The sequence below is a fragment of the Neolamprologus brichardi genome, chromosome 4, assembly GCF_056152115.1.
Source record: "Neolamprologus brichardi isolate AB-2024 chromosome 4, ASM5615211v1, whole genome shotgun sequence".
Lineage (NCBI taxonomy): Eukaryota > Metazoa > Chordata > Actinopteri > Cichliformes > Cichlidae > Neolamprologus > Neolamprologus brichardi.
In genome coordinates, this window is record NC_142107.1 from 21,465,663 (window position 1) to 21,487,476 (window position 21,814).

General features: G+C 41.8%; 1 protein-coding gene across 2 annotated transcripts; it reads right to left on the reverse strand.

Moving 5' to 3' along the window:
* Positions 1-364: 364 nt before the first annotated feature.
* grna (granulin a) lies at positions 365-20,990 on the reverse strand. Of its 2 annotated transcripts, none has more exons than XM_087840051.1 (24): positions 20,912-20,990; positions 20,138-20,278; positions 19,153-19,290; positions 18,916-19,044; positions 16,809-16,890; positions 16,610-16,716; positions 16,324-16,477; positions 16,121-16,201; positions 13,344-13,441; positions 12,917-13,153; positions 12,427-12,663; positions 11,993-12,229; positions 11,558-11,794; positions 11,069-11,305; positions 9,662-9,898; positions 9,173-9,409; positions 7,749-7,985; positions 7,260-7,496; positions 5,484-5,720; positions 4,995-5,231; positions 3,896-4,201; positions 2,384-2,620; positions 2,023-2,280; positions 365-1,103 (listed from the first exon to the last, which is right to left on the reverse strand). In XM_087840051.1, exons 2-24 carry the CDS (start codon positions 20,276-20,278, stop codon positions 960-962), a joined length of 4,482 nt encoding a protein of 1,493 aa, XP_087696177.1. In that variant the 5' UTR covers positions 20,912-20,990; the 3' UTR covers positions 365-959. The 2 variants fall into 2 exon arrangements, with proteins under 2 accessions (XP_087696177.1, XP_087696176.1); XM_087840050.1 differs by having other exon boundaries at positions 16,121-16,204.
* Positions 20,991-21,814: the final 824 nt, after the last annotated feature.

Consider the following 21,814-nt stretch of genomic DNA (forward strand, 5'->3'; position numbering starts at 1 on the left):
TAATGGTAAAATCTCCAGCAGTACGACGTCAGCCTAAAAAGTGAAATTCTGTGCCGGAAGTAAGGATAAGGGAAAACAGGCCAGGTAATCTTTTACGTGAAATTGTAGTGGACTTCCTTATTGTAACACCTGTTTTCTTTTTATCATTTGCATGGCCTTTTTGAAATGTGACAAAGGAGAACAATTATTTCTACTTATACTAAAGAACAAAAATATATATTATAATGTTATTTATAGCAGACATCGGCACTGTAAAATAAATATAAAACCAAATATAACAGCATTCATAAAATGCATTTTCTTTTTTCACAGCCCTTTCTAATAAACCACAATAAGTGACTGGACAACCTTTAATAATGTCACTTCTTTTTTATTGATTTAATGGATAATGTGACACTTTGACAGGGTAAGATGACCCAAGCATGAATTTCTTCACCTTTGCCTCATTAACACAGATTACTAATCCAATGCACAAAATTATGAACCCAAGATTTAATGAGTAATTACACCACAAAATCATTAAATGATCAGACTGAATGTTCAGAATGATGAAAGATATTGAATCAGGTTTTGACTGATTGACTATTATTGATAAAGAAATAAACTTTTCAACAGAAGGCAGCTGCAGCAAGTCTTAAAGAAACAGATGACTGACAAGTGGAGTGTTTCGATTGTCTTCTATTGTGGATGGAGTAGAGTTTCAAGTGACAAACTGAGTGTGCTTGGAATAACAAAGATAACTCCTTAAATACATTAGTCACACGGTCATCTATATAATTAGGTGCATTCAGACCAAAATGTTCAACTTCAAGATTGCAAACATCTTAGCAACTGAGGTTCAAATCGTTTTTCAAAGTGTCATTTAAAAACAAAGCATTTTGAAATTAATGTTGAATTCTTTCTCCATTAGTGCGTTATATGCAAAAACTAAAACAAATAACAGTTTAGAGGTGGTGTTTTCACACAATTAGGGCTCTTTTTTTGTTGGCGAGGAACACGTGCCAGTTGGGCCAGTAAAGCTTGGAGTTCTGGATGCAGGAGCCTTCTTCCGTACAGGTGTACCCGGTCGGGCAGCAGTGCTTCATGTTGCTGCAGCACACCGCCTAGAGGGAGGACAGAGGGAGGAAAGTCTGTAAAAAACTGAATGGTTTACTTAACTCATACATACTCCCTTTTTATTGGCACAAAACCTCACAATTCAGATGTTGTGATGCTTTATAAGGCATTTTTTTTAAAAAGATGCTGCAATGTAAGTACAGATTTGCCTTTTATTATTACATGAAAACACAACAGTAATACCACTAATTTTTTAAGTAGCAAAGTTCTCCTTATGGCTGTTTAGAGGCCTACATATTTATACAACATATTAGTTTAAAACCTATTCATGTCAACAGTGGTTTAACCTACTAATTTGTTTACAATGGAGCTCATGTTGAATCTCGAGCAGTGGAATATATGTTTACAAACTAATTAGAGGGTAAAATGGTCGAGTTTGCAGTCTGGTAAAAGTTAACCTAGCTGTGTAAAGAGTTATAATTTCACTGAAGGATGGAACTGAAATCTGGGGAATTACTGTATATCAGGGGTAGGCAACTCCTGGCCTCGAGTGCTGGTGTCCTGGAGGTTTTAGATGTGTCCATGATCCATCCCAGCTGATTTAAAGGGTTAAATGACTCCTCAGCATTTCAGGTGTGTTAACCCAGGGTGCAATCTAAAACCTGCAGGACACTGGCACTCGAGGCCTGGAGTTGCCTACTCCTGCTGTATATAGTACAAAATGAGGAAATACTACTGTGGCTGTAAAATAAAATTACTTTCATCTGCTGACCTAAAACGGGACTTTCCAGGAGTGATCTCAAAATAGCACTGAGCCTGAAGGCAGTCAAGAGGCGCAGCCTCCCTTTTCTGAGATAAGCATATGAAAAAATTTGGAGCCCTTGGCTTACTGACAGTTCTCAGCTCTCCCTGACAGTTAACATAAAGCAGGAGGAAGGAAGCAGGACTAATTTCTGTAAATCATACGTTAGAAGATGGACAGCAGCCCCAGGAAGTGGCAGAAGTCCTGCAGCAAGTTTCATCATGCCCGCAATTGGTCTGTTCATCGCACTCGATGTCTTTGTGCTTTGTTGGGCTGAGCTGGGGTTGAGGCTCAAGTAGATACACCGGTGTCAGTGGGACTCTCTCCAGCTGCATCATGATGAGCTTCTGGCAGGATCTGGATAAGATGTCACAGGTGTAACCCTGCGGGCAACAGTGCTCCTTATCCGGACAGCAAACAGCCTGCAGACACATAGTTGGTGCAAATTATACTCCCCAGTTTGCATAGGCAAAGCCTGACCTGATGAGACGCCTACCAGAGTATATGATATTTTCATGCACTCACATTTTTGAGTGGACAGCAGCCCCACTCGCCTGTGAACAGCTTGCAGCAGCTGGTTTGTTCAGGACACTGGCTTGCACCTTCGCACTGGACAGAGTAGGGCTCGGCCTCGTCGCTGGTAATGGCTGGAATCTTGGTGTACCATGGAATCACCACTTCCCCTTTTATGCAGGACGTGTGGCTATTGTCACATTTATACTGGTTAGGACAGCAGTGACTCCCATCCTCACAGCACACCGCCTGGGGAGAAGTGAAAGCATGAGCGGTGGCTTTCACTTCATCAATTCTGCTGTTTCACTTCTTTTTTCATTGATATATATAAGGTTATAGAGAGTTTGAAGAAGATGCTGAAATTCTATTCTAGAAACCTAAAGACACATCAGTTTATAAATGACTATTATAAATTCAGAGTGGCAACCAAAAGAAAGTTCATTCGACTTCATTGGAGTGACTGTGGCCTGTAAGCTGGTAAAGTCGGCAGTTCTCAACAAGAATATGAGAAAAGATGTGAAACAGAAAAACATGATATCACCATGCAAATTAGGGCTAAAGATGATATCTAGTTGTGCTTTTTTGGGGCTTGATGAACAGGTGACATTCAGTCACAGTTAACATCTCCCGTGACTGCAGTGTGGGCGGCAGGTTTTTCTTTCATAAGCTTCAAAGGAAGTTTTAGAAATGAAAAAACTCAGCCGGCCTAAAAACTGCTTGGTGATCTGTGTGGTTCCCCCGCCCTCCACACACACACTCACACACATATCTCACACCACATGGTCTAAAATAAATGATCTAATCCTCTTTTAAGATCTCTTGCGACTTCTTCAGGATGTTTTGAATCTTGCCAGGTCCTAAAAGAGGTTGGCTTTTAAAATGATCTAAACTTATCTTATTTTCTTGTACTGGATTTTTCTCTTTCTTGTATTGTAGAAGGACAAATAATCTTCAGCTACACAAAAGACAAAACCACTGTGGTGTAAAAATAAGCTTTTTTCAAAACATGGGAGATGTTACTGACGGCCCAAGGTGTGTAATAACTGACAGTGTGTTAGTGTAGAGTTACTGAAGATCAGCATTTCTTTACATATTGGAGGATTAAATGACAACAGCTTTGCAAATGAAACTGTGCTGTACTGCACAACTTATTCAAGCAATATGCTTGATTGGTGTTTGTGGACTGGCTGGTAATCATAGTAAACATCAACTGCCTCAATTGTGTTGTGTGAAAAAAATTACAAATTTCCATTCTCTTCCAAAACCGCCGTTTATATCAGGAGTGGGAGTATGACTCATAGATGTGACACATACGTGTAACTTTGACTTTTCCAATGGCTGCCAATAGAAGCAACCATTTTAGAAAAGATGGACGAGAACAAGACCTTATTAAGATAAGATTGTCCTCCTGTCATTATAAAATTAAACTGTGACAAATATGCGCTGGGCTGCTGCATATTGATGTTTAATAGCAGATGGAGGAGACACTGGAGGTCAGTGATGCTGTGAAAAAGCAGAGCTCACCTCAGGCAGCGGACAGCAGCCCCACTTTTCAAAATTCTTCATGTAGCAGCAGGTGGTCGACTGAGGGCAGCTGGTGTGGGCATCACAGTTAATCATGCCTTCTTCTTCTTTGTCCTCCTCCTCTGCTTTAGAGCTTGTTGCTGGACTCTCAGTTGTAGGCTGCACAGTAGTAGGTGCTTCAGTAGTGAACGCAGGTACCTTCTGTAGCATGGGAGTTGAGCCTGATGGGCCATTGCAAGACACGGAGGTCGGGTCACAGGTGGTGCCGCTCGGGCAGCAGTGTTCGTGATCGTCGCAGCAGACCGCCTTTTATGCAAAAAGACAAAAGTGCAGTCAGTCAAAGACAAATACAAACAGAAGCCTGACAATGCTTGGCAAAGCAATGTTGACAAAAATAAAACAGGTTAAATGCAATGTAGATTAAAGATATTATTTGATATTTCTAGAAATACAACAACCTGCTTTTATGTTTTGTCAGGCACTACACAAACAAACTGACTGTGTCTGTGCAGAGGCTAGCAATTACAAGGGTTAGTGCAGTCACAGAACTTTCTTTTGTTTTTAAGTAAAGTGGGTGCAGCAGTAAATTATGTAACACACGCACCGTTACAATGCACTTGTCCAGTCTTACTGACCTCAGAGTAATTTTACACTCTTAACAAGTCACATTTTTAACCACAGACTCTTTATTTTCTGTACACTTCTTGCTGTGAGACAACAATGTTAACCACGAAACCACTGTGTCACCGTGGTGGTGTAAAGAATACTCAATACAGGAACAGTTAGCCAGATAGCTGTAACTTAGCTAGCAACATGCTTAGGCATGTATTGGTAGCTTTGTCACTGTAAGTCAACTTTTACCTCATCAATATGATACTTAAGTGGTCTCCAGTTTTTGTAAAAGATGCAGGACATACAGCACGTACAGCAGTTTAAGCTCCTAACAGGTTCCTGGTGATAGCTGCATGCAGCCATCCAGGGTGAGGGAACTTTAGGTTACCAACAGTTTTCTGTTTGGTGTAAATTTGACATTCTGTGTGTGTTAATAAAGTACTTTTGAGAAATGTGGTCTAAAAACCGATTTCAGTCCAATGCTAACCTCTGGCATTGGACAGCAGGCCCAGCGACCTTCTTTGGTTTTACAGCAGGTGGTGTTATCAGGACAGGCTGCTGTGTGATCACAAGGAACTTTCTTCTCCTCCGCCTTTTGCTTTATGATTGCAGGAACCTTCTTGGCCCAGGGCACAGAGATCAGGCCATCTTCACAGGTTTGAGCCTCCAAGTTACATTTCTTCCCTTTAGGACAACAGTGTATGAAGTCTTCACAGCAAACAGCCTGGAAATGAAATTACAGGATAAAAAAACCCCTTAAACTACAAGTAGTTACATATATAAATAGGAACTTTGAAATACATATGAGACGAGGCTGTGTGGTATGTGTTAGCCCTGCAATAGACAGGAGACCTATCCAAGGTGTAATCTGCCCCTTATCCCATCCCATGAGAGCCAGGATAGGTTCAAGCCATTCCCTCATCCATGAAGTGGACAAGTGTTTACGAATATGGACGTATAGATGGTAATACTGTACCTCTGGCATTGGACAGCAGGCCCAGCTACCTTCTTTGGTTTTACAGCAGGTGGTGCCATCAGGACAGGCTGATGTATCGTCACATGGAACATCCTTTACCTCTACCTTCTGCTTTATGATTGCAGGAACCTTCTTGGCCCAGGGCACAGAGATCAGGCCGTCTTCACAGGTTTGAGCCTCCAAGTTACATTTTTTCCCTTTGGGACAACAGTGTATGAAGTCTTCACAACAAACAGCCTGGAAACAAAATGACAGCACAGAAAGGTGTCAATATAGTAAAAACACCTGAAATGTTAAACAGAAACTGTCAAATAAATATCAGACGAGGCTGTGGTGTATGCTTATGCCCTGTCCTCACCTCCTCTGCCTTTTCCCCTTCAAGCCTGACAAAGTAAAGCAGTTTGGCAAATGAATTAATAGATGCCCCAAAAGTTTGATTCTGCTCATCTGGACGTAGCGTTTTCAGTGGGAGAAACATTTCATCACTCATCCAAGTGACTTCTTCGGTCTCAGCTGACTGCAGGTTTCCCCAACCTTATAAACAGTACATTACGTACAGTACAGTACAGTACGGGCGATCGTGGCTCAAGAGTTGGGAGTTCGCCTTGTAATCGGAAGGTTGCCAGTTCGAGCCCCAGCTCGGACAGTCTCGGTCGTTGTGTCCTTGGGCAAGACACTTCACCTACCGCCTACTGGTGTTGGCCAGAAGGGCCGATGGCGCGATATGGCAGCCTCGCTTCTGTCAGTCTGCCCCAGGGCAGCTGTGGCTACAACTGTAGCTTACCTCCACCAGTGTGTGAATGTGAGAGTGAATGGGTGGATGACTGGACGTGTAAAGCGCTTTGGGGTCCCTAGGCAGGACTAGTAAAAGCGCTATACAAATACAGGCCATTTACCATTTACCATTTGCACAATGTCTGAAACTAGCCCACTGAATGAACAATGGGCTGTGAGGTCAGTTCCTTGATTATTACTATGCAAATTGTCATGACTATTGATTAACAACCACTCCGGTCACAGAGAGTTGGGGAAGGCTGTAATCACAGCATTGTACGATGGTGAAAGATGTACCCTTAGACCTCCCCCTCGATTCAGAGATGGTCTTTCCCTTTTCACCCAAATAGCCTCCTTGAATTCCCGCTTAAACGAGTGTTCCTCACTGTCCAGGATGTGTACATCCTCCTCATTGAAAGAGTGTCCATTGACCTATAGGTGTAAATAGACTGCGGAGTCCTGGCCTAACGAGTTAGCTCTTCTGTGTTGTGCCATTGGTTTCGCCATAGGTTGTTTGGGTTCCCCCATGGTATAAATCATGACAATCCCCCTGTCACCTAACAGCGTACACTAAATTATTCTGTTTGTGTCGGCGGACCTGATTCTTGGGGTGGGCCAATTTTTGGTCCACTGTGTTTTGGAGTTTTAAAGCCACAGAGACGCGGCATTTAGAAAAAATTTGTTTCAACTGTTACAATCCTCCTGACACATAAGGGATCACTAAGGATTTTCTCTTAGGCAACCAGTTGTCCTTCTCTCCTGGATTGGCTGGAGCTTTCCTTAGCCCCCTTCCCATTACGAGGGTGATAGATTGTCTGAAGCAGTCACAACAAGGCAATACTATTGATCAGACCTCATGCCACAGGCTATGCCCGGGGAACCTACACCAAGTCTGTATAGTGTACCGAAGATACATCAACAGGGTGTACCTTTAAGACCACTTGACGGTACCTGCATGATTAGGCATGCATCAAGACAAATTAATAGATGGTAATACTGTACCTCTGGCAATGGACAGCAGGCCCAGCCACCTTCCTGGGTTTTACAGCAGGTGGTGCCATCAGGACAGGCTGATGTATCGTCACATGGAACATCCTTCACCTCTACCTTTTGCTTTATGATTGCAGGAACCTTCTTGGCCCAGGGCACAGAGATCAGGCCGTCTTCACAGGTTTGAGCCTCCAAGTTACATTTCTTCCCTTTGGGACAACAGTGTATGAAGTCTTCACAACAAACAGCCTGGAAATGAAATTACAGGATAAAAAAACACCTTAAACTACAAGTAGTTACACATATAAATAGGAACTTTGAAATACATGTGAGACGAGGCTGTGTGGTATGTGTTAGCCCTGCAATAGACAGGAGACCTATCCAAGGTGTAATCTGCCCCTTATCCCATCCCATGAGAGCCAGGATAGGTTCAAGCCATTCCTTCATCCATGAAGTGGACAAGTGTTTACGAATATGGACGTATAGATGGTAATACTGTACCTCTGGCATTGGACAGCAGGCCCAGCCACCTTCTTTGGTTTTACAGCAGGTGGTGCCATCAGGACAGGCTGATGTATCGTCACATGGAACATCCTTTACCTCTACCTTCTGCTTTATGATTGCAGGAACCTTCTTGGCCCAGGGCACAGAGATTAGGCCGTCTTCACAGGTTTGAGCCTCCAAGTTACATTTCTTCCCCTTTGGACAACAGTGTATGAAGTCTTCACAACAAACAGCCTGGAAACAAAATGACAGCACAGACAGAAAGGTGTCAATATACCAAAAACACCTGAAATGTTAAACAGAAACTGTTAAATAAATATCAGACGAGGCTGTGGTGTATGCTTATGCCCTGTCCTCGCCTCCTCTGCCTTTTCCCCTTCAAGCCTGACAAAGTAAAGCAGTTTGGCAAATGAATTAATAGATGCCCCAAAAGTTTGATTCTGCTCATCTGGACGTAGCGTTTTCAGTGGGAGAAACATTTCATCACTCATCCAAGTGACTTCTTCGGCCTCAGCTGACTGCAGGTTTCCCCAACCTTATAAACAGTACATTTGCACAATGTCTGAAACTAGCCCACTGAATGAACAATGGGCTCTAAGGTCAGTTCCTTGATTGTTACTATACAAATTGTCATGACTATTGATTAACAACCCCTCCAGTCACAGAGAGTTGGGGAAGGCTGTAATCACAGCATTGTACGATGGTGAAAGATGTACCCTTAGACCTCGCCCTTGATTCAGAGATGGTCTTTCCCTTTTCACCCAAATAGCCTCCTTGAATCCCCGCTTGAACGAGTGTTCCTCACTGTCCAGGATGTGTACATTCTCATCATTGAAAGAGTGTCCATTGACCTATAGGATTAAATAGACTGCAGAGTCCTGGCCTAACGAGTTAGCGCTTCTGTGTTGTGCCATTGGTTTCGCCATAGGTTGTTTGGGTTCCCCCATGGTATAAATCATGACAATCCCCCTGTCACCTAACAGCGTACACTAAATTATTCTGTTTGTGTCGGCGGACCTGATCCTTGGGGTGGGCCAATTTTTGGTCCACCGTGTTTTGGAGTTTTAAAGCCACAGAGACGCGGCATTTAGAAAAAATTTGTTTCAACTGTTACAATCCTCCTGACACATAAGGGATCACTAAGGATTTTCGCTTAGGCAACCAGTTGTCCTTCTCTCCTGGATTGGCTGGAGCTTTCCTTAGCCCCCTTCCCATTACGAGGGTGATAGATTGTCTGAAGCAGTCACAACAAGGCAATACTATTGATCAGACCTCATGCCACAGGCTATGCCCGGGGAACCTACACCAAGTCTGTATAGTGTACCGAAGATACATCAACAGGGTGTACCTTTAAGACCACTTGACGGTACCTGCATGATTAGGCATGCATCAAGACAAATTAATAGATGGTAATATTGTACCTCTGGCATTGGACAGCAGGCCCAGCCACCTTCCTGGGTTTTACAGCAGGTGGTGCCATCAGGACAGGCTGATGTATCGTCACATGGAACATCCTTCACCTCTACCTTTTGCTTTATGATTGCAGGAACCTTCTTGGCCCAGGGCACAGACATCAGGCCATCTTCACAGGTTTGAGCCTCCAAGTTACATTTCTTCCCTTTGGGACAACAGTGTATGAAGTCGTCACAACAAACAGCCTGGAAATGAAATTACAGGATAAAAAAACACCTTAAACTACAAGTAGTTACACCTATAAATAGGAACTTTGAAATACATGTGAGACGAGGCTGTGTGGTATGTGTTAGCCCTGCAATAGACAGGAGACCTATCCAAGGTGTAATCTGCCCCTTATCCCATCCCATGAGAGCCAGGATAGGTTCAAGCCATTCCTTCATCCATGAAGTGGACAAGTGTTTACGAATATGGACGTATAGATGGTAATACTGTACCTCTGGCATTGGACAGCAGGCCCAGCCACCTTCTTTGGTTTTACAGCAGGTGGTGCCATCAGGACAGGCTGATGTATCGTCACATGGAACATCCTTTACCTCTACCTTCTGCTTTATGATTGCAGGAACCTTCTTGGCCCAGGGCACAGAGATCAGGCCGTCTTCACAGGTTTGAGCCTCCAAGTTACATTTCTTCCCTTTGGGACAACAGTGTATGAAGTCTTCACAACAAACAGCCTGGAAAAAAAATGACAGCACAGAAAGGTGTCAATATACTAAAAACACCTGAAATGTTAAACAGAAACTGTTAAATAAATGTGGTGTATGCTTATGCCCTGTCCTCGCCTCCTCTGCCTTTTCCCCTTCAAGCCTGACAAAGTAAAGCAGTTTGGGAAATGAATTAATAGATGCCCCAAAAGTTTGATTCTGCTCATCTGGACGTAGCGTTTTCAGTAGGAGAAACATTTCGTCACTCATCCAAGTGACTTCATCGGTCTCAGCTGACTGCAGGTTTCCCCAACCTTATAAACAGTACATTTGCACAATGTCTGAAACTAGCCCACTGAATGAACAATGGGCTCTAAGGTCAGTTCCTTGATCATTACTATACGAATTGTCATGACTATTGATTAACAACCCCTCCAGTCACAGAGAGTTGGGGAAGGCTGTAATCACAGCATTGTACGATGGTGAAAGATGTACCCTTAGACCTCCCCCTCGATTCAGAGATGGTCTTTCCCTTTTCACCCAAATAGCCTCCTTGAATCCCCGCTTAAACGAGTGTTCCTCACTGTCCAGGATGTGTACATCCTCCTCATTGAAAGAGTGTCCATTGACCTATAGGTGTAAATAGACTGCGGAGTCCTGGCCTAACGAGTTAGCGCTTCTGTGTTGTGCCATCGGTTTCGCCATAGGTTGTTTGGGTTCCCCCATGGTATAAATCATGACAATCCCCCTGTCACCTAACAGCGTACACTAAAGTATTCTGTTTGTGTCGGGGGACCTGATCCTTGGGGTGGGCCAATTTTTGGTCCACTGTGTTTTGGGGTTTTAAAGCCACAGAGACGCGGCGTTTAGAAAAAATTTGTTTCAACTGTTACAATCCTCCTGACACATAAGGTATCACTAAGGATTTTCGCTTAGGCAACCAGTTGTCCTTCTCTCCTGGATTGGCTGGAGCTTTCCTTAGCCCCCTTCCCATTATGAGGGTGATAGATTGTCTGAAGCAGTCACAACAAGGCAATACTATTGATCGGACCTCATGCCACAGGCTATGCCCGGGGAACCTACACCAAGTCTGTATAGTGTACCGAAGATACATCAACAGGGTGTACCTTTAAGACCACTTGACGGTACCTGCATGATTAGGCATGCATCAAGACAAATTAATAGATGGTAATACTGTACCTCTGGCATTGGACAGCAGGCCCAGCCACCTTCTTGGGTTTTACAGCAGGTGGTGCCGTCAGGACAGGCTGATGTATCGTCACATGGAACATCCTTCACCTCTACCTTTTGCTTCATGATTGCAGGAACCTTCTTGGCCCAGGGCACAGAGATCAGGCCGTCTTCACAGGTTTGAGCCTCCAAGTTACATTTCTTCCCTTTGGGACAACAGTGTATGAAGTCTTCACAACAAACAGCCTGGAAATGAAATTACAGGATAAAAAAACACCTTAAACTACAAGTAGTTACACATATAAATAGGAACTTTGAAATACATATGAGACGAGGCTGTGTGGTATGTGTTAGCCCTGCAATAGACAGGAGACCTATCCAAGGTGTAATCTGCCCCTTATCCCATCCCATGAGAGCCAGGATAGGTTCAAGCCATTCCCTCATCCATGAAGTGGACAAGTGTTTAAGACTATGGATGGATAGATGGTAATACTGTACCTCTGGCAATGGACAGCAGGCCCAGCCACCTTCTTTGGTTTTACAGCAGGTGGTGCCATCAGGACAGGCTGATGTATCGTCACATGGAACATCCTTCACCTCTACCTTTTGCTTTATGATTGCAGGAACCTTCTTGGCCCAGGGCAAAGACATCAGGCCGTCTTCACAGGTTTGAGCCTCCAAGTTACATTTCTTCCCTTTGGGACAACAGTGTATGAAGTCTTCACAACAAACAGCCTGGAATTAGGGCAAACAGAACACCATAAATATACTAAAATGACCTTAAACTGCAAGTAATTATACATTTAAACAGAAATGTCTAAATAAATGGCAGACAGAGTTGTGTAATGTGTTCATCCTGCCCTCCCCTCTCCCCGCCAACCCTGAAATTGACAAGCATTTAAGAAAATGGATGTATAGATGGTAATACTGTACCTCTGGCATTGGACAGCAGGCCCAGCCACCTTCTTGGGTTTTACAGCAGGTGGTGCCATCAGGACAGGCTGATGTATCGTCACATGGAACATCCTTTACCTCTACCTTCTGCTTTATGATTGCAGGAACCTTCTTGGCCCAGGGCACAGAGATCAGGCCGTCTTCACAGGTTTGAGCCTCCAAGTTACATTTCTTCCCCTTTGGACAACAGTGTATGAAGTCTTCACAACAAACAGCCTGGGAACAAAATGACAGCACAGACAGAAAGGTGTCAATATACTAAAAATACCTGAAATGTTAAATAGAAACTGTTAAATAAATATCAGGCGAGGCTTTGATGTTTGCTTGTGCCCTGCCCTGTCCTCCCCTCGCCCCTCCAAGCCTGACAAAGAAAGCCAGTTAAGAAAATGGACGGATAGATGGTAATACTGTACCTCTGGCATTGGACAGCAGGCCCAGCCACCTTCTTTAGTTTTACAGCAGGTGGTGCCATCAGGACAGGCTGATGTATCGTCACATGGAACATCCTTCACCTCTACCTTCTGCTTTATGATTGCAGGAACCTTCTTGGCCCAGGGCACAGAGATCAGGCCGTCTTCACAGGTTTGAGCCTCCAAGTTACATTTCTTCCCTTTGGGACAACAGTGTATGAAGTCTTCACAACAAACAGCCTGGAAATGAAATTACAGGATAAAAAAAACACCTTAAACTACAAGTAGTTACACATATAAATAGGAACTTTGAAATACATGTGAGACGAGGCTGTGTGGTATGTGTTAGCCCTGCAATAGACAGGAGACCTATCCAAGGTGTAATCTGCCCCTTATCCCATCCCATGAGAGCCAGGATAGGTTCAAGCCATTCCCTCATCCATGAAGTGGACAAGTGTTTAAGAATATGGATGTATAGATGGTAATACTGTACCTCTGGCATTGGACAGCAGGCCCAGCCACCTTCTTTGGTTTTACAGCAGGTGGTGCCATCAGGACAGGCTGATGTATCGTCACATGGAACATCCTTCACCTCTACCTTCTGCTTTATGATTGCAGGAACCTTCTTGGCCCAGGGCACAGAGATCAGGCCGTCTTCACAGGTTTGAGCCTCCAAGTTACATTTCTTCCCTTTGGGACAACAGTGTATGAAGTCTTCACAACAAACAGCCTGGAAATGAAATGACAGCACAGACAGAAAGGTGTCAATATACTAAAAACACCTGAAATGTTAAACAGAAACTGTTAAATAAATGGCAGTCAAGGCTTTGATGCTTGTGCCCTGCCATCCCCTCACCAATCTCCTCTCCCAACAAAGGAAGCCAGCTAAGAATATGGATGTATAGATGGTAATACTGTACCTCTGGCATTGGACAGCAGGCCCAGCTACCTTCTTTGGTTTTACAGCAGGTGGTGCCATCAGGACAGGCTGATGTATCGTCACATGGAACATCGTTTGCTGGAGAAAAGACATTGAGAAAAAAATTAATCCACTAATGTTTCATGACTGCCATCGTTGTGAGCCCTCATTTCCACTGACTGAATGTAATAATCATCCTCATGAACCATTTGATAAGTGATAAGAACAACCAACGAGATAATCATGAGATTTTGTCAAATTTGGAATTGACGACAATAACAGTTCCATGTTATAATTACTAAAATTACCCGGTGCATTCTTTGTCCACTCGCAGTGTTATGGAGCAATGTCAGTTGTCAGTGAGTTTGAACACAAATAAAATTAAAGAAAATGAAGACGTTCCAATCAATTAAATATTATTTCTGAGTTGCGACTGTAAAAAATGAATATACCATAAAACCCAGTATAATTTACCACAGACCAGGGACACGTCTTTAAATAGTTTTGTTTTACTTAAATAACTGTCAGTAAAGACATCCATTCTGTGACTAAGAATTCATAAACTCGAAACTGCAAACATTTTAATTTTCTTTAAATAAAAGACTAAAACAATTACACGACTGCAAATTAAATATAAAACGTTTCTCCTGAAATACAAAGTCCTGAATGATCAGGGCCTGTCATATGTTATCCACACCTCATAAAATCATATTATCCCAATAGTGCATTTCACTTTCGGACTGCAGGTTTACTTGTGGTTCGTAGAGTTTTTCAAAGTAGACTGGGAACCAGCAAATTCTGGCTCCCAGTTTGGATTGAGGGGACAGACATCGTATTTACTGTTAAAACATTTCTTTTAATAAAGCTTATAGTTCGAGCTGGTTCAGGTGGCTCTTCTGCTCCTCACAGGGGATTGTCTGATAACTGGAGTTTTCTCACTAACAGTGAGGCGACTTTTGTTTTGAATCGGTGCTATATAAATAAAACTGCACTAAAACTTTAACTGAATTGAATAACTGCCTTGGTCTAAAGAAGCCTGCTTTAAGTCACAAGGGGCAACTGTCCAAATGACTCCAATACGGTCATTTGTGTTGTACCATGATAGAGATGTAATGATGACATTGAATTCAAACCAAATAGTGGAAATATGAGAATGAAGAGGATGCACCATAGTTAAAGCTAATCAGAGATGTGTGTCCTGCCGTGCTCGCTGCACAAAACACATTTGATTGGCTCACGGAGGAAAGATAAATAATTCCTGTCTAAATAAAGATATAACTCATTTATAGTTGGCAGGAATTGAGGAGGAACAGAGCTGTTTTGGTCAGAAGTAATGCAGGCAAAAGCACTGTTGTATTAAGACAGCTGCATTCACCACTATTCCTTTCTCTTGTAGCCAAATCAGAGTCAGTTTGGAGCAGTCTGTGTTATATGAGGAAGTATTTACCAATACAGTCACAGTTACTGGAACAATTTAGATGTCACGCTACAAAAGCCATTCTTTAAAAACAAAACTTCTTCTTTTTCCAAGTACTTTAAAAGGTTGACTGTCAAGTTTGTTCTGTCAAACAAACCATGTGGTGCATCAGGTTTCTGCCCTTCAGCCTCTGTGTTTTTTTGTTCCATGACATTGCAACAAAAATCATCACATTAAAAATATATATTTGAATTGAAAATGCATATTGGACTAACGGCAGAACCAATGATGTATATTGCCAAAAGTATTCACTCATCTCTCTTCACACGCATATGAACTTCAGTGACATCCTGTTCTTAACCCAAAGGGTTTAATATGATGTCGGCCCACTATCTGCAGCTATAACAGCTTCAGCTCTTCTGGTAAGAGTTTCGATTATTTATTGTTTATTGAAACTTAAAGTTAGGCTGTGGCTGATTTGAGTGACTGGTGAATGCAGACAGGACTGCTAAACTGTTGATTCACAGAACTGGACCTCTTGACCATACTTGCCATACAAAGTTGTTTTTCTTCTTTTAATACACACAGTAATTGACGCATAAAAATAAAAAAATGTGGCTTTCTGTGTGGTTATTTGTAGTAACAGCGCATCCAAAAAGTGTAAAATTCTATTCGCATGTTACTTAGCAGGCATCTGTGCGTTCTTAGCATTCCGGCTTGTCCCACCAAAATGCTTCCACTGATTTCAGAGTGGGTCTGAAGTTGCGGCGGCTCCCCCTTTTACCTTTAATATCATATTAAAAGTTAAAACTGGGCTGCCTGCATTGTAATATTTTGACATGTTTTTCATGAGTTACAGTGATGTTTCTGAACAAGCATTATAAATATGTTGTAATAGTTAGCAGGCTTGGTAAGGGAAAAACTGCCACCAATCAAAAACATTCTTTGAAGACGGGGTGTTGCAACATTTAATTATAGCTGAACAGACCTGCCTATCAGCACCAGATTTGTCTTGTCATTACCAGGAAATAATGAAACTGGTAAGAGAATTTTCTTTTTTTATCTGAACCATTAATCATGCACGCACTGGCACACCTTAAAACCGACAATGCCAAAAAAATGGCCCGAAAGTGATTCAGTGGACCAACTTTTAAAAAATAATATCTTGGAAAGCGTTTGAATACGAAGCTAAAAATTCTCAGCAGTCATTTCAGATGTTGAAACTTGAGATGGAATCACCTTTATGTGTCTTGTGATAAATCATGTGCTTTTTCATTTCTCATTGTTCTACATTATTTGTTACATGGGGATAGTCTCACCTGCAGCTGCCTTAGCAACTGATGACACATTTACTGTCTTACCAGATGGAGGAAGCAGATTGGCTCTGGTGACTTTGGGGGCGTTTTCTGTTCCCGTGTTATTCACTGCTTCAACTGGCACTTCTTCTGGGAACAGAAAAACACAAAGATCAAGATAAACACACACACACACATTCAAATACTTAGTGAGAACAAGGAACTAAGCTTAACGTTCACAGAAAAACAGTCAATGAAAAATTTCTGACCTTTCTGGTTTTCCCAAGCTGCTCTCACTCTGGCAGGGAGCTTTGCCCACATTGGCATCTCTTTCTTGGTAGAAGAGTCAATGCATTTGGAATGCTCGACATCACATGTGGTCCCTTCAGAGCAGCAGTGTATCTTGTCAGCGCAGCACACGGCCTGTTCACATGGAAAATAATAAAACACCATTAAGTCACGATAACTGGACGTCACTGCAGGACATGCAAATCCATAATTTGACTTTTTTTGTCATTCATGATCTCACTCATGGTATGGAGTAGCATTTTGTACCTTTGATAGTGGACAGCATGCCCATTTCCCTTCATTTGTTTCACAGCAGGTGGTACCATCTGGGCACTCTGAAATGCCATCGCTGCATAGAACTGTAACCACGAGCTCTGCAACAATATCACATGAACATCAAAATTCAAAACAGGGAAAAGGAATAGTGATACGACTGAATTATGATACTTTGGCGGGGAAGTTGAACCTTTTTTGATGCAGGCGCGGCTGTCTGAGCTGCAGTCGTGGCCCTCAGGGCAGCAGTGTTTGCCATCGGGGCAGGAGATTCCCTGATAGCAGTGAGGAAATCAAGAATTATGAATTAAACAAAAGCATTGGAACCGTTTATCTATTCATGCAGTAAATGAAAGATTTCAAAGAGGAAAAAAGGTTCAGTGTTAAATAAAGAGCAACAAACGACCAGCTGCTGTTTTAGTGCAAGCAGAGACCGCTTTTACAATCTCCAGCCAGTTTATTAGGGACACTTTTTCAGCTGCCATCCTACTAATATATTAACGGTTCAAGCTGGTGGTGGTGTGATGTTTGGAGGATGTTTTCGTGGTGCATTTAGTACTAACTGAATATCTTTTAAATTCCACAGCCTGTGTGCTGACCGTGTCCATCCTTGTATGGCTGCAGTATACCTAACTTCTGATGGCTGCCTCCAGCCGGTTAATGCACCACACCACAAAGCTCAGACAAGCTCAGCGTAGTTTCTTGACATGACAATGAGGTCAATGCACTCAAAAGATCTCCACAGTCATAAATCTGGGTCCAACAGAACACTTTTTGAATATGGTGGAACAGGAGGTTCACATCATGGACCTCAATCTGATGTTATCATGTCAATGTACCAGAATCTCTGAGAAACATCTCTTTGCAAAGTTCAAGATGCAAAAAGATATTTATTTAGTAACTAAAGGTGCTTGTTATATGCGGAGACTGCAATTATACAACAAGCATGTTATGCGCCATGGAGGTTTGACTTTTTGAAATGAGGGGCTTGACCAAGCTAGAAGGTGTAGCTAATTAAGTGGCAGGTAAGTTTACATTAAACTTGTAACAAGAGCAAAAATCTATTCCAAGACACCGAATGTCCTCGGTAAAGTGTAGAAGCTTAGTGGGTCAACCAGCTATGCAAACAAAGCATCAAAGAAAGATCCTCTTTTGAGAGGAAGTAAGCTCTATCACTGTGCAAGTGTCTTTTTCACGGCATCGATTAAATGGTTAGGGACTTTGCTGTTTATCACTTGAAAGACCGTTAGCTATAAATTTGGAAATTAAAAAAGATAAAGGCCCAAATTGAAATTAAAATAAAATACAAGCAGAAAAAAAACAGTGAGACGAGACATAAATAATTGTTGCGTTGGTGCTGAAGTATTGGTCATACATAAGAAAAGGATTTGTAGATCTGAGCCAATTTCTGTTAGAGCTTTCCCTTTAAACAGAAGACCCAAGATGATAAACAAAAGTCTTCTAAAGTGCATGTTGTTTAAATAGATTCAACTTCCTACTGTAACCCAGTGACATGAAGACATCTTTTTACTTTTTCCCACGAGAGCCTGTGGGGTGGGCAAGGGAAATATCCATAGCTTTCCTAATGGATGTTCTGTAACAGCAGGTGGAGTTGTTAACAGCTTAAATGCAGTTTGTAAAGTGTAGGGAAAAAAAGTTAAGATTTATTTAGAGTGACTCTTTAGAAAAGCAAAGAGAAGGCAGGTGTAGTTTTACCAAACTGTACTATGTTATAGTGGTGTGATTCAAGATGCAAAACAGAAGTGAAAGATGTTTAAACATGCCGTACCCAAAGTACAGTAACAACCAGGGAGCTTTAAAGGAAGTGAGATGATGCTGGAAATAAATATGCCACCGAATATGACAATAACTAAATATGACAAGGGGACAAAATACGTGAACCTGTTATCCAAAACAACAAAGCTACTGACAGGTGAAGTGAATAGACGACCACCTTGTTACCATGTACTTGGTAATCATATACAAGTTAATCTGATATGTACCAGTCACCCCAAAATTTGCAGACTAACTCTGCCACCAATTTCCTGGTAGTGAAAACTTTCAGAGACCCCCGAGTGAGTACCCCTTCTGATCAGAGCTCTTTTGGCTGCACAATATTAGAATAACGAGTTTTAATCATGTGGTTGATCGTGTGTATGTATGGAAATCCCCTCCTAGATTCAAGATTCCTTCACAGGAATGAACCACAAATAAAAGATCAGTGTGATCACTCGCTTTGTTTTTCCACTCAGTGCTACTTAGGTATGTGAAGCGCGTCTTATTTGCGGTGGTTAGCTTACCTGAGTTAGAGGACAGCAGCCAAACTTCGTCAAACCCTTCAGACAGCAATACTCAGCAGGGCATCGTGACAGGTCGGGGCAGATGTTGTCGTCTTCCTGACTCTCGTATGTCTTGATCATCCTGAAGGACTGAGTGGTCAGACGGTGGGAAAAGGGACAGTATTACTTCTTTTAATCCACCAGGATTATTTAATCTGACTTTGTGACAGAAAACAACTAACGTGTGACGACGCTTACTTTAGAGACTTTGGGCTGATCAGCAGGGGTTCTTTTCACCCAGGGGATGGTCAGGGTGGTATTAATACAGCCAGATAAGGCTTTATTACAGACTGTGCCTGCTGGACAGCAGTGGATGTGATCATCACAGCACTCAGCCTGAGGAGACAGCAGTAGTAGAAACACTTTGACTACCAAAGTTTGAAACAGCTATCACATTGAGGGAAAGCGGCACGTTCTTCTATCTGGATTTCAAAGTAGTAAAACACAGCTGAGGGTGAATAGTATCGCTGCATAATTATATTTACTTTAAAGTATAAGTGAAGGGTTATCTCACATGTACATTTAACTATAGACAAAGGGACAATTTACCTACACTGAAGGTGACGTACTGCAGCTTTGCTCATTAGGTTAGGATGGAATTCCTCCCTTTTGCACTTTTGGAGTTATTTTAAAACAGAAATCTATAGAAGATTTTGTCCAGTTACCATGAAGACGTGAACACAACACACTTTACTCTTTAATATTTACACACTTGATGGCTAATAAGCTGAGCTGTTTTTAGTCTATAGGAATGCATTTAGTTGGTGTGAATGAAACGGTTCATACTAATATATAAAGCTAATAGATTTTTATTGATTTAAACAAATGTCGTATAGCAAAATAATTTACAACAGGTCTGATTCTGGTTTTAAGTAAACCAACTTATCAATAACAGCAATCATTTCTTCTGATTATAATTGTAGATGTCTGGCGTCTCTCAGAAACGTTTCTATACATTTGTTTTTTTGTTTTGTTTTTAGAGATTGTGAGATTTCCATAGATCAAAACTTGGTTTAAATGAGTTACTAGCAGAACATAAACCCAAATGGATATCTGTTGGGTCCCCCCCCCCCCCCCCCACTCTTACTGCAAAAAGGAAGCCAATTAAAACAAGTACAATAAATGTAATAACATTGTCGTGAACACTCAAGTTGCATGATGGTATAATAACAGCTGGCCTTACGTTTTCATATCGGCAACACCCGTAACCGTTTGCTGGGCTGTTGCAGCAGGTTTCCCCTTCTTTACATAGCCCTCCATCTGGACACACATCAGCACCAGCCACAGCCAGGACGGCCCAGCAGATCACAACCCACTTCTGCATCTGGAGGGGGAAAAGCAAAAGGCACACAAATGGAAAGTGAAACTGGCGGAAGGGGGGGCTTTCTCTTTCACTGACCACCACGATAAATTATATTTGTACGTTAAAATTCTGCACACATTCTTGATCTTATCAGGTCACAAAGAGTTTGATAACCATGCTCGGGCAGTCATGCCAGTGGTGTCTCGTTATATTCCTTATGTCTGTCTCCAAAAAACTGAATCTCGGCTATCTGGTCAGCTCGGTTCGAGTTTTAAAGGGAAAATGTCAAATAAAAGTGATGAACCGGGTCTAAACACTGAGCTCAAATGTTGTCTCTGACAAAACAGTGGTTTCCATCTTCCTCCAGATGTTCAACTTTATTGAAGATGTTTCTTTTATCGTCATATGAATAAGCAAAACAAATGCACAGTCTAAAATGAAATAAATTCACTTTCACTTTCGTCTGGTTTATATTCCTTAAATATCCTAAAAATCGAGCCTCTCAGGGAAAATTCTGAGCGACACATTTGAACTCTTTATATTGCACTAAGATAAATACACAGACTCTGAAACTTAAAACAGCTTTTAAAAAGGTCCGCACCGATACATGCATAAATGCAATGATAGACGAAATAAAGTTTTTGATGCTCTTACCTTTATTGAAAAAAAATGAACAGAAGGGCTGTTGTGAGCAGGTGTTTCACAAGAGTCTCGCCACAAAATGACACAAGTGATAGCCTGCAGTCTTGAACACACCCCGAAAGAGGAGGGAGAGGAGGTGCCTTAATGTTGCTGTACACCTTTTAACGCCAGCGCTGTCTCTTCAATGAATCCGTTTTTTAATATTTATAAAACAACGTAGTACAGGCACAGTTGAGAATTTCAAAGAAGCATATTTATTTACTAAGGATTTGCAGCCATTAAAAATGCAATAGGAGCCTGTGACTAATAAGAAAATACGGATTGCTAACGATATCACGCTGTTTGTGTGGTACAGTGTTTGGCTGCTAAAAAGTTTCCGGTATTTGCCCGAAAATGATCGGCCATATTCAGACTGTTGTGCAAGAGTTTTTTGTCTATAATCTGTCAAAAATAATAATAACAAAAATAATATTTGCAATTTCGGTTTTTGCAAAAGTGACTCTTAGTCTATCTATCTATCTATCTATCTATCTATCTATCTATCTATCTGTCTATCTATCTATCTATCTATCTATCTATCTATCTATCTATCTATCTGTCTGTCTGTCTGTCTACTTTTCAAGAGACATTTGGCCAAGAGGGCAGCAGGCACACAACATAACTTATAACATAACACTTCTATCAAGATATTGTAACTGAAGAAAAAGTAGCGGGTTAATTAGAATGGAGACACAATAAAGCAAAGTCATGCTAAATAGATCATGTCTTTATTTTGTAACCCTTTCATAAATCATGTTGACTACAGTTTATTTATCAATGTAAACGTCTCGGAGGATTTAAACGCGGCACTTTAATTACAGTGTAATGAATGGATGTCCCTGTTTTTCTTGTGTAAAGTGTGATGCTTCGTTGTTC

What these genes read in the sequence shown, in the direction of transcription:
- grna (XM_087840050.1), bottom strand. Translation starts at nt 20,278, where the DNA reads ATGCAGAAGTGGGTTGTGATCTGCTGGGCCGTCCTGGCTGTGGCTGGT. An exon ending in GGTGTTGCCGATATGAAAAC is followed by an intron (nt 19,291 to 20,137) that starts GTAAGGCCAGCT and finishes CTGTCTCCTCAG; the next exon opens with GCTGAGTGCTGTGATGATCA. An exon ending in GCTGCTGTCCGCTGCCTGAG is followed by an intron (nt 2,621 to 3,895) that starts GTGAGCTCTGCT and finishes ACTTCTCCCCAG; the next exon opens with GCGGTGTGCTGTGAGGATGG.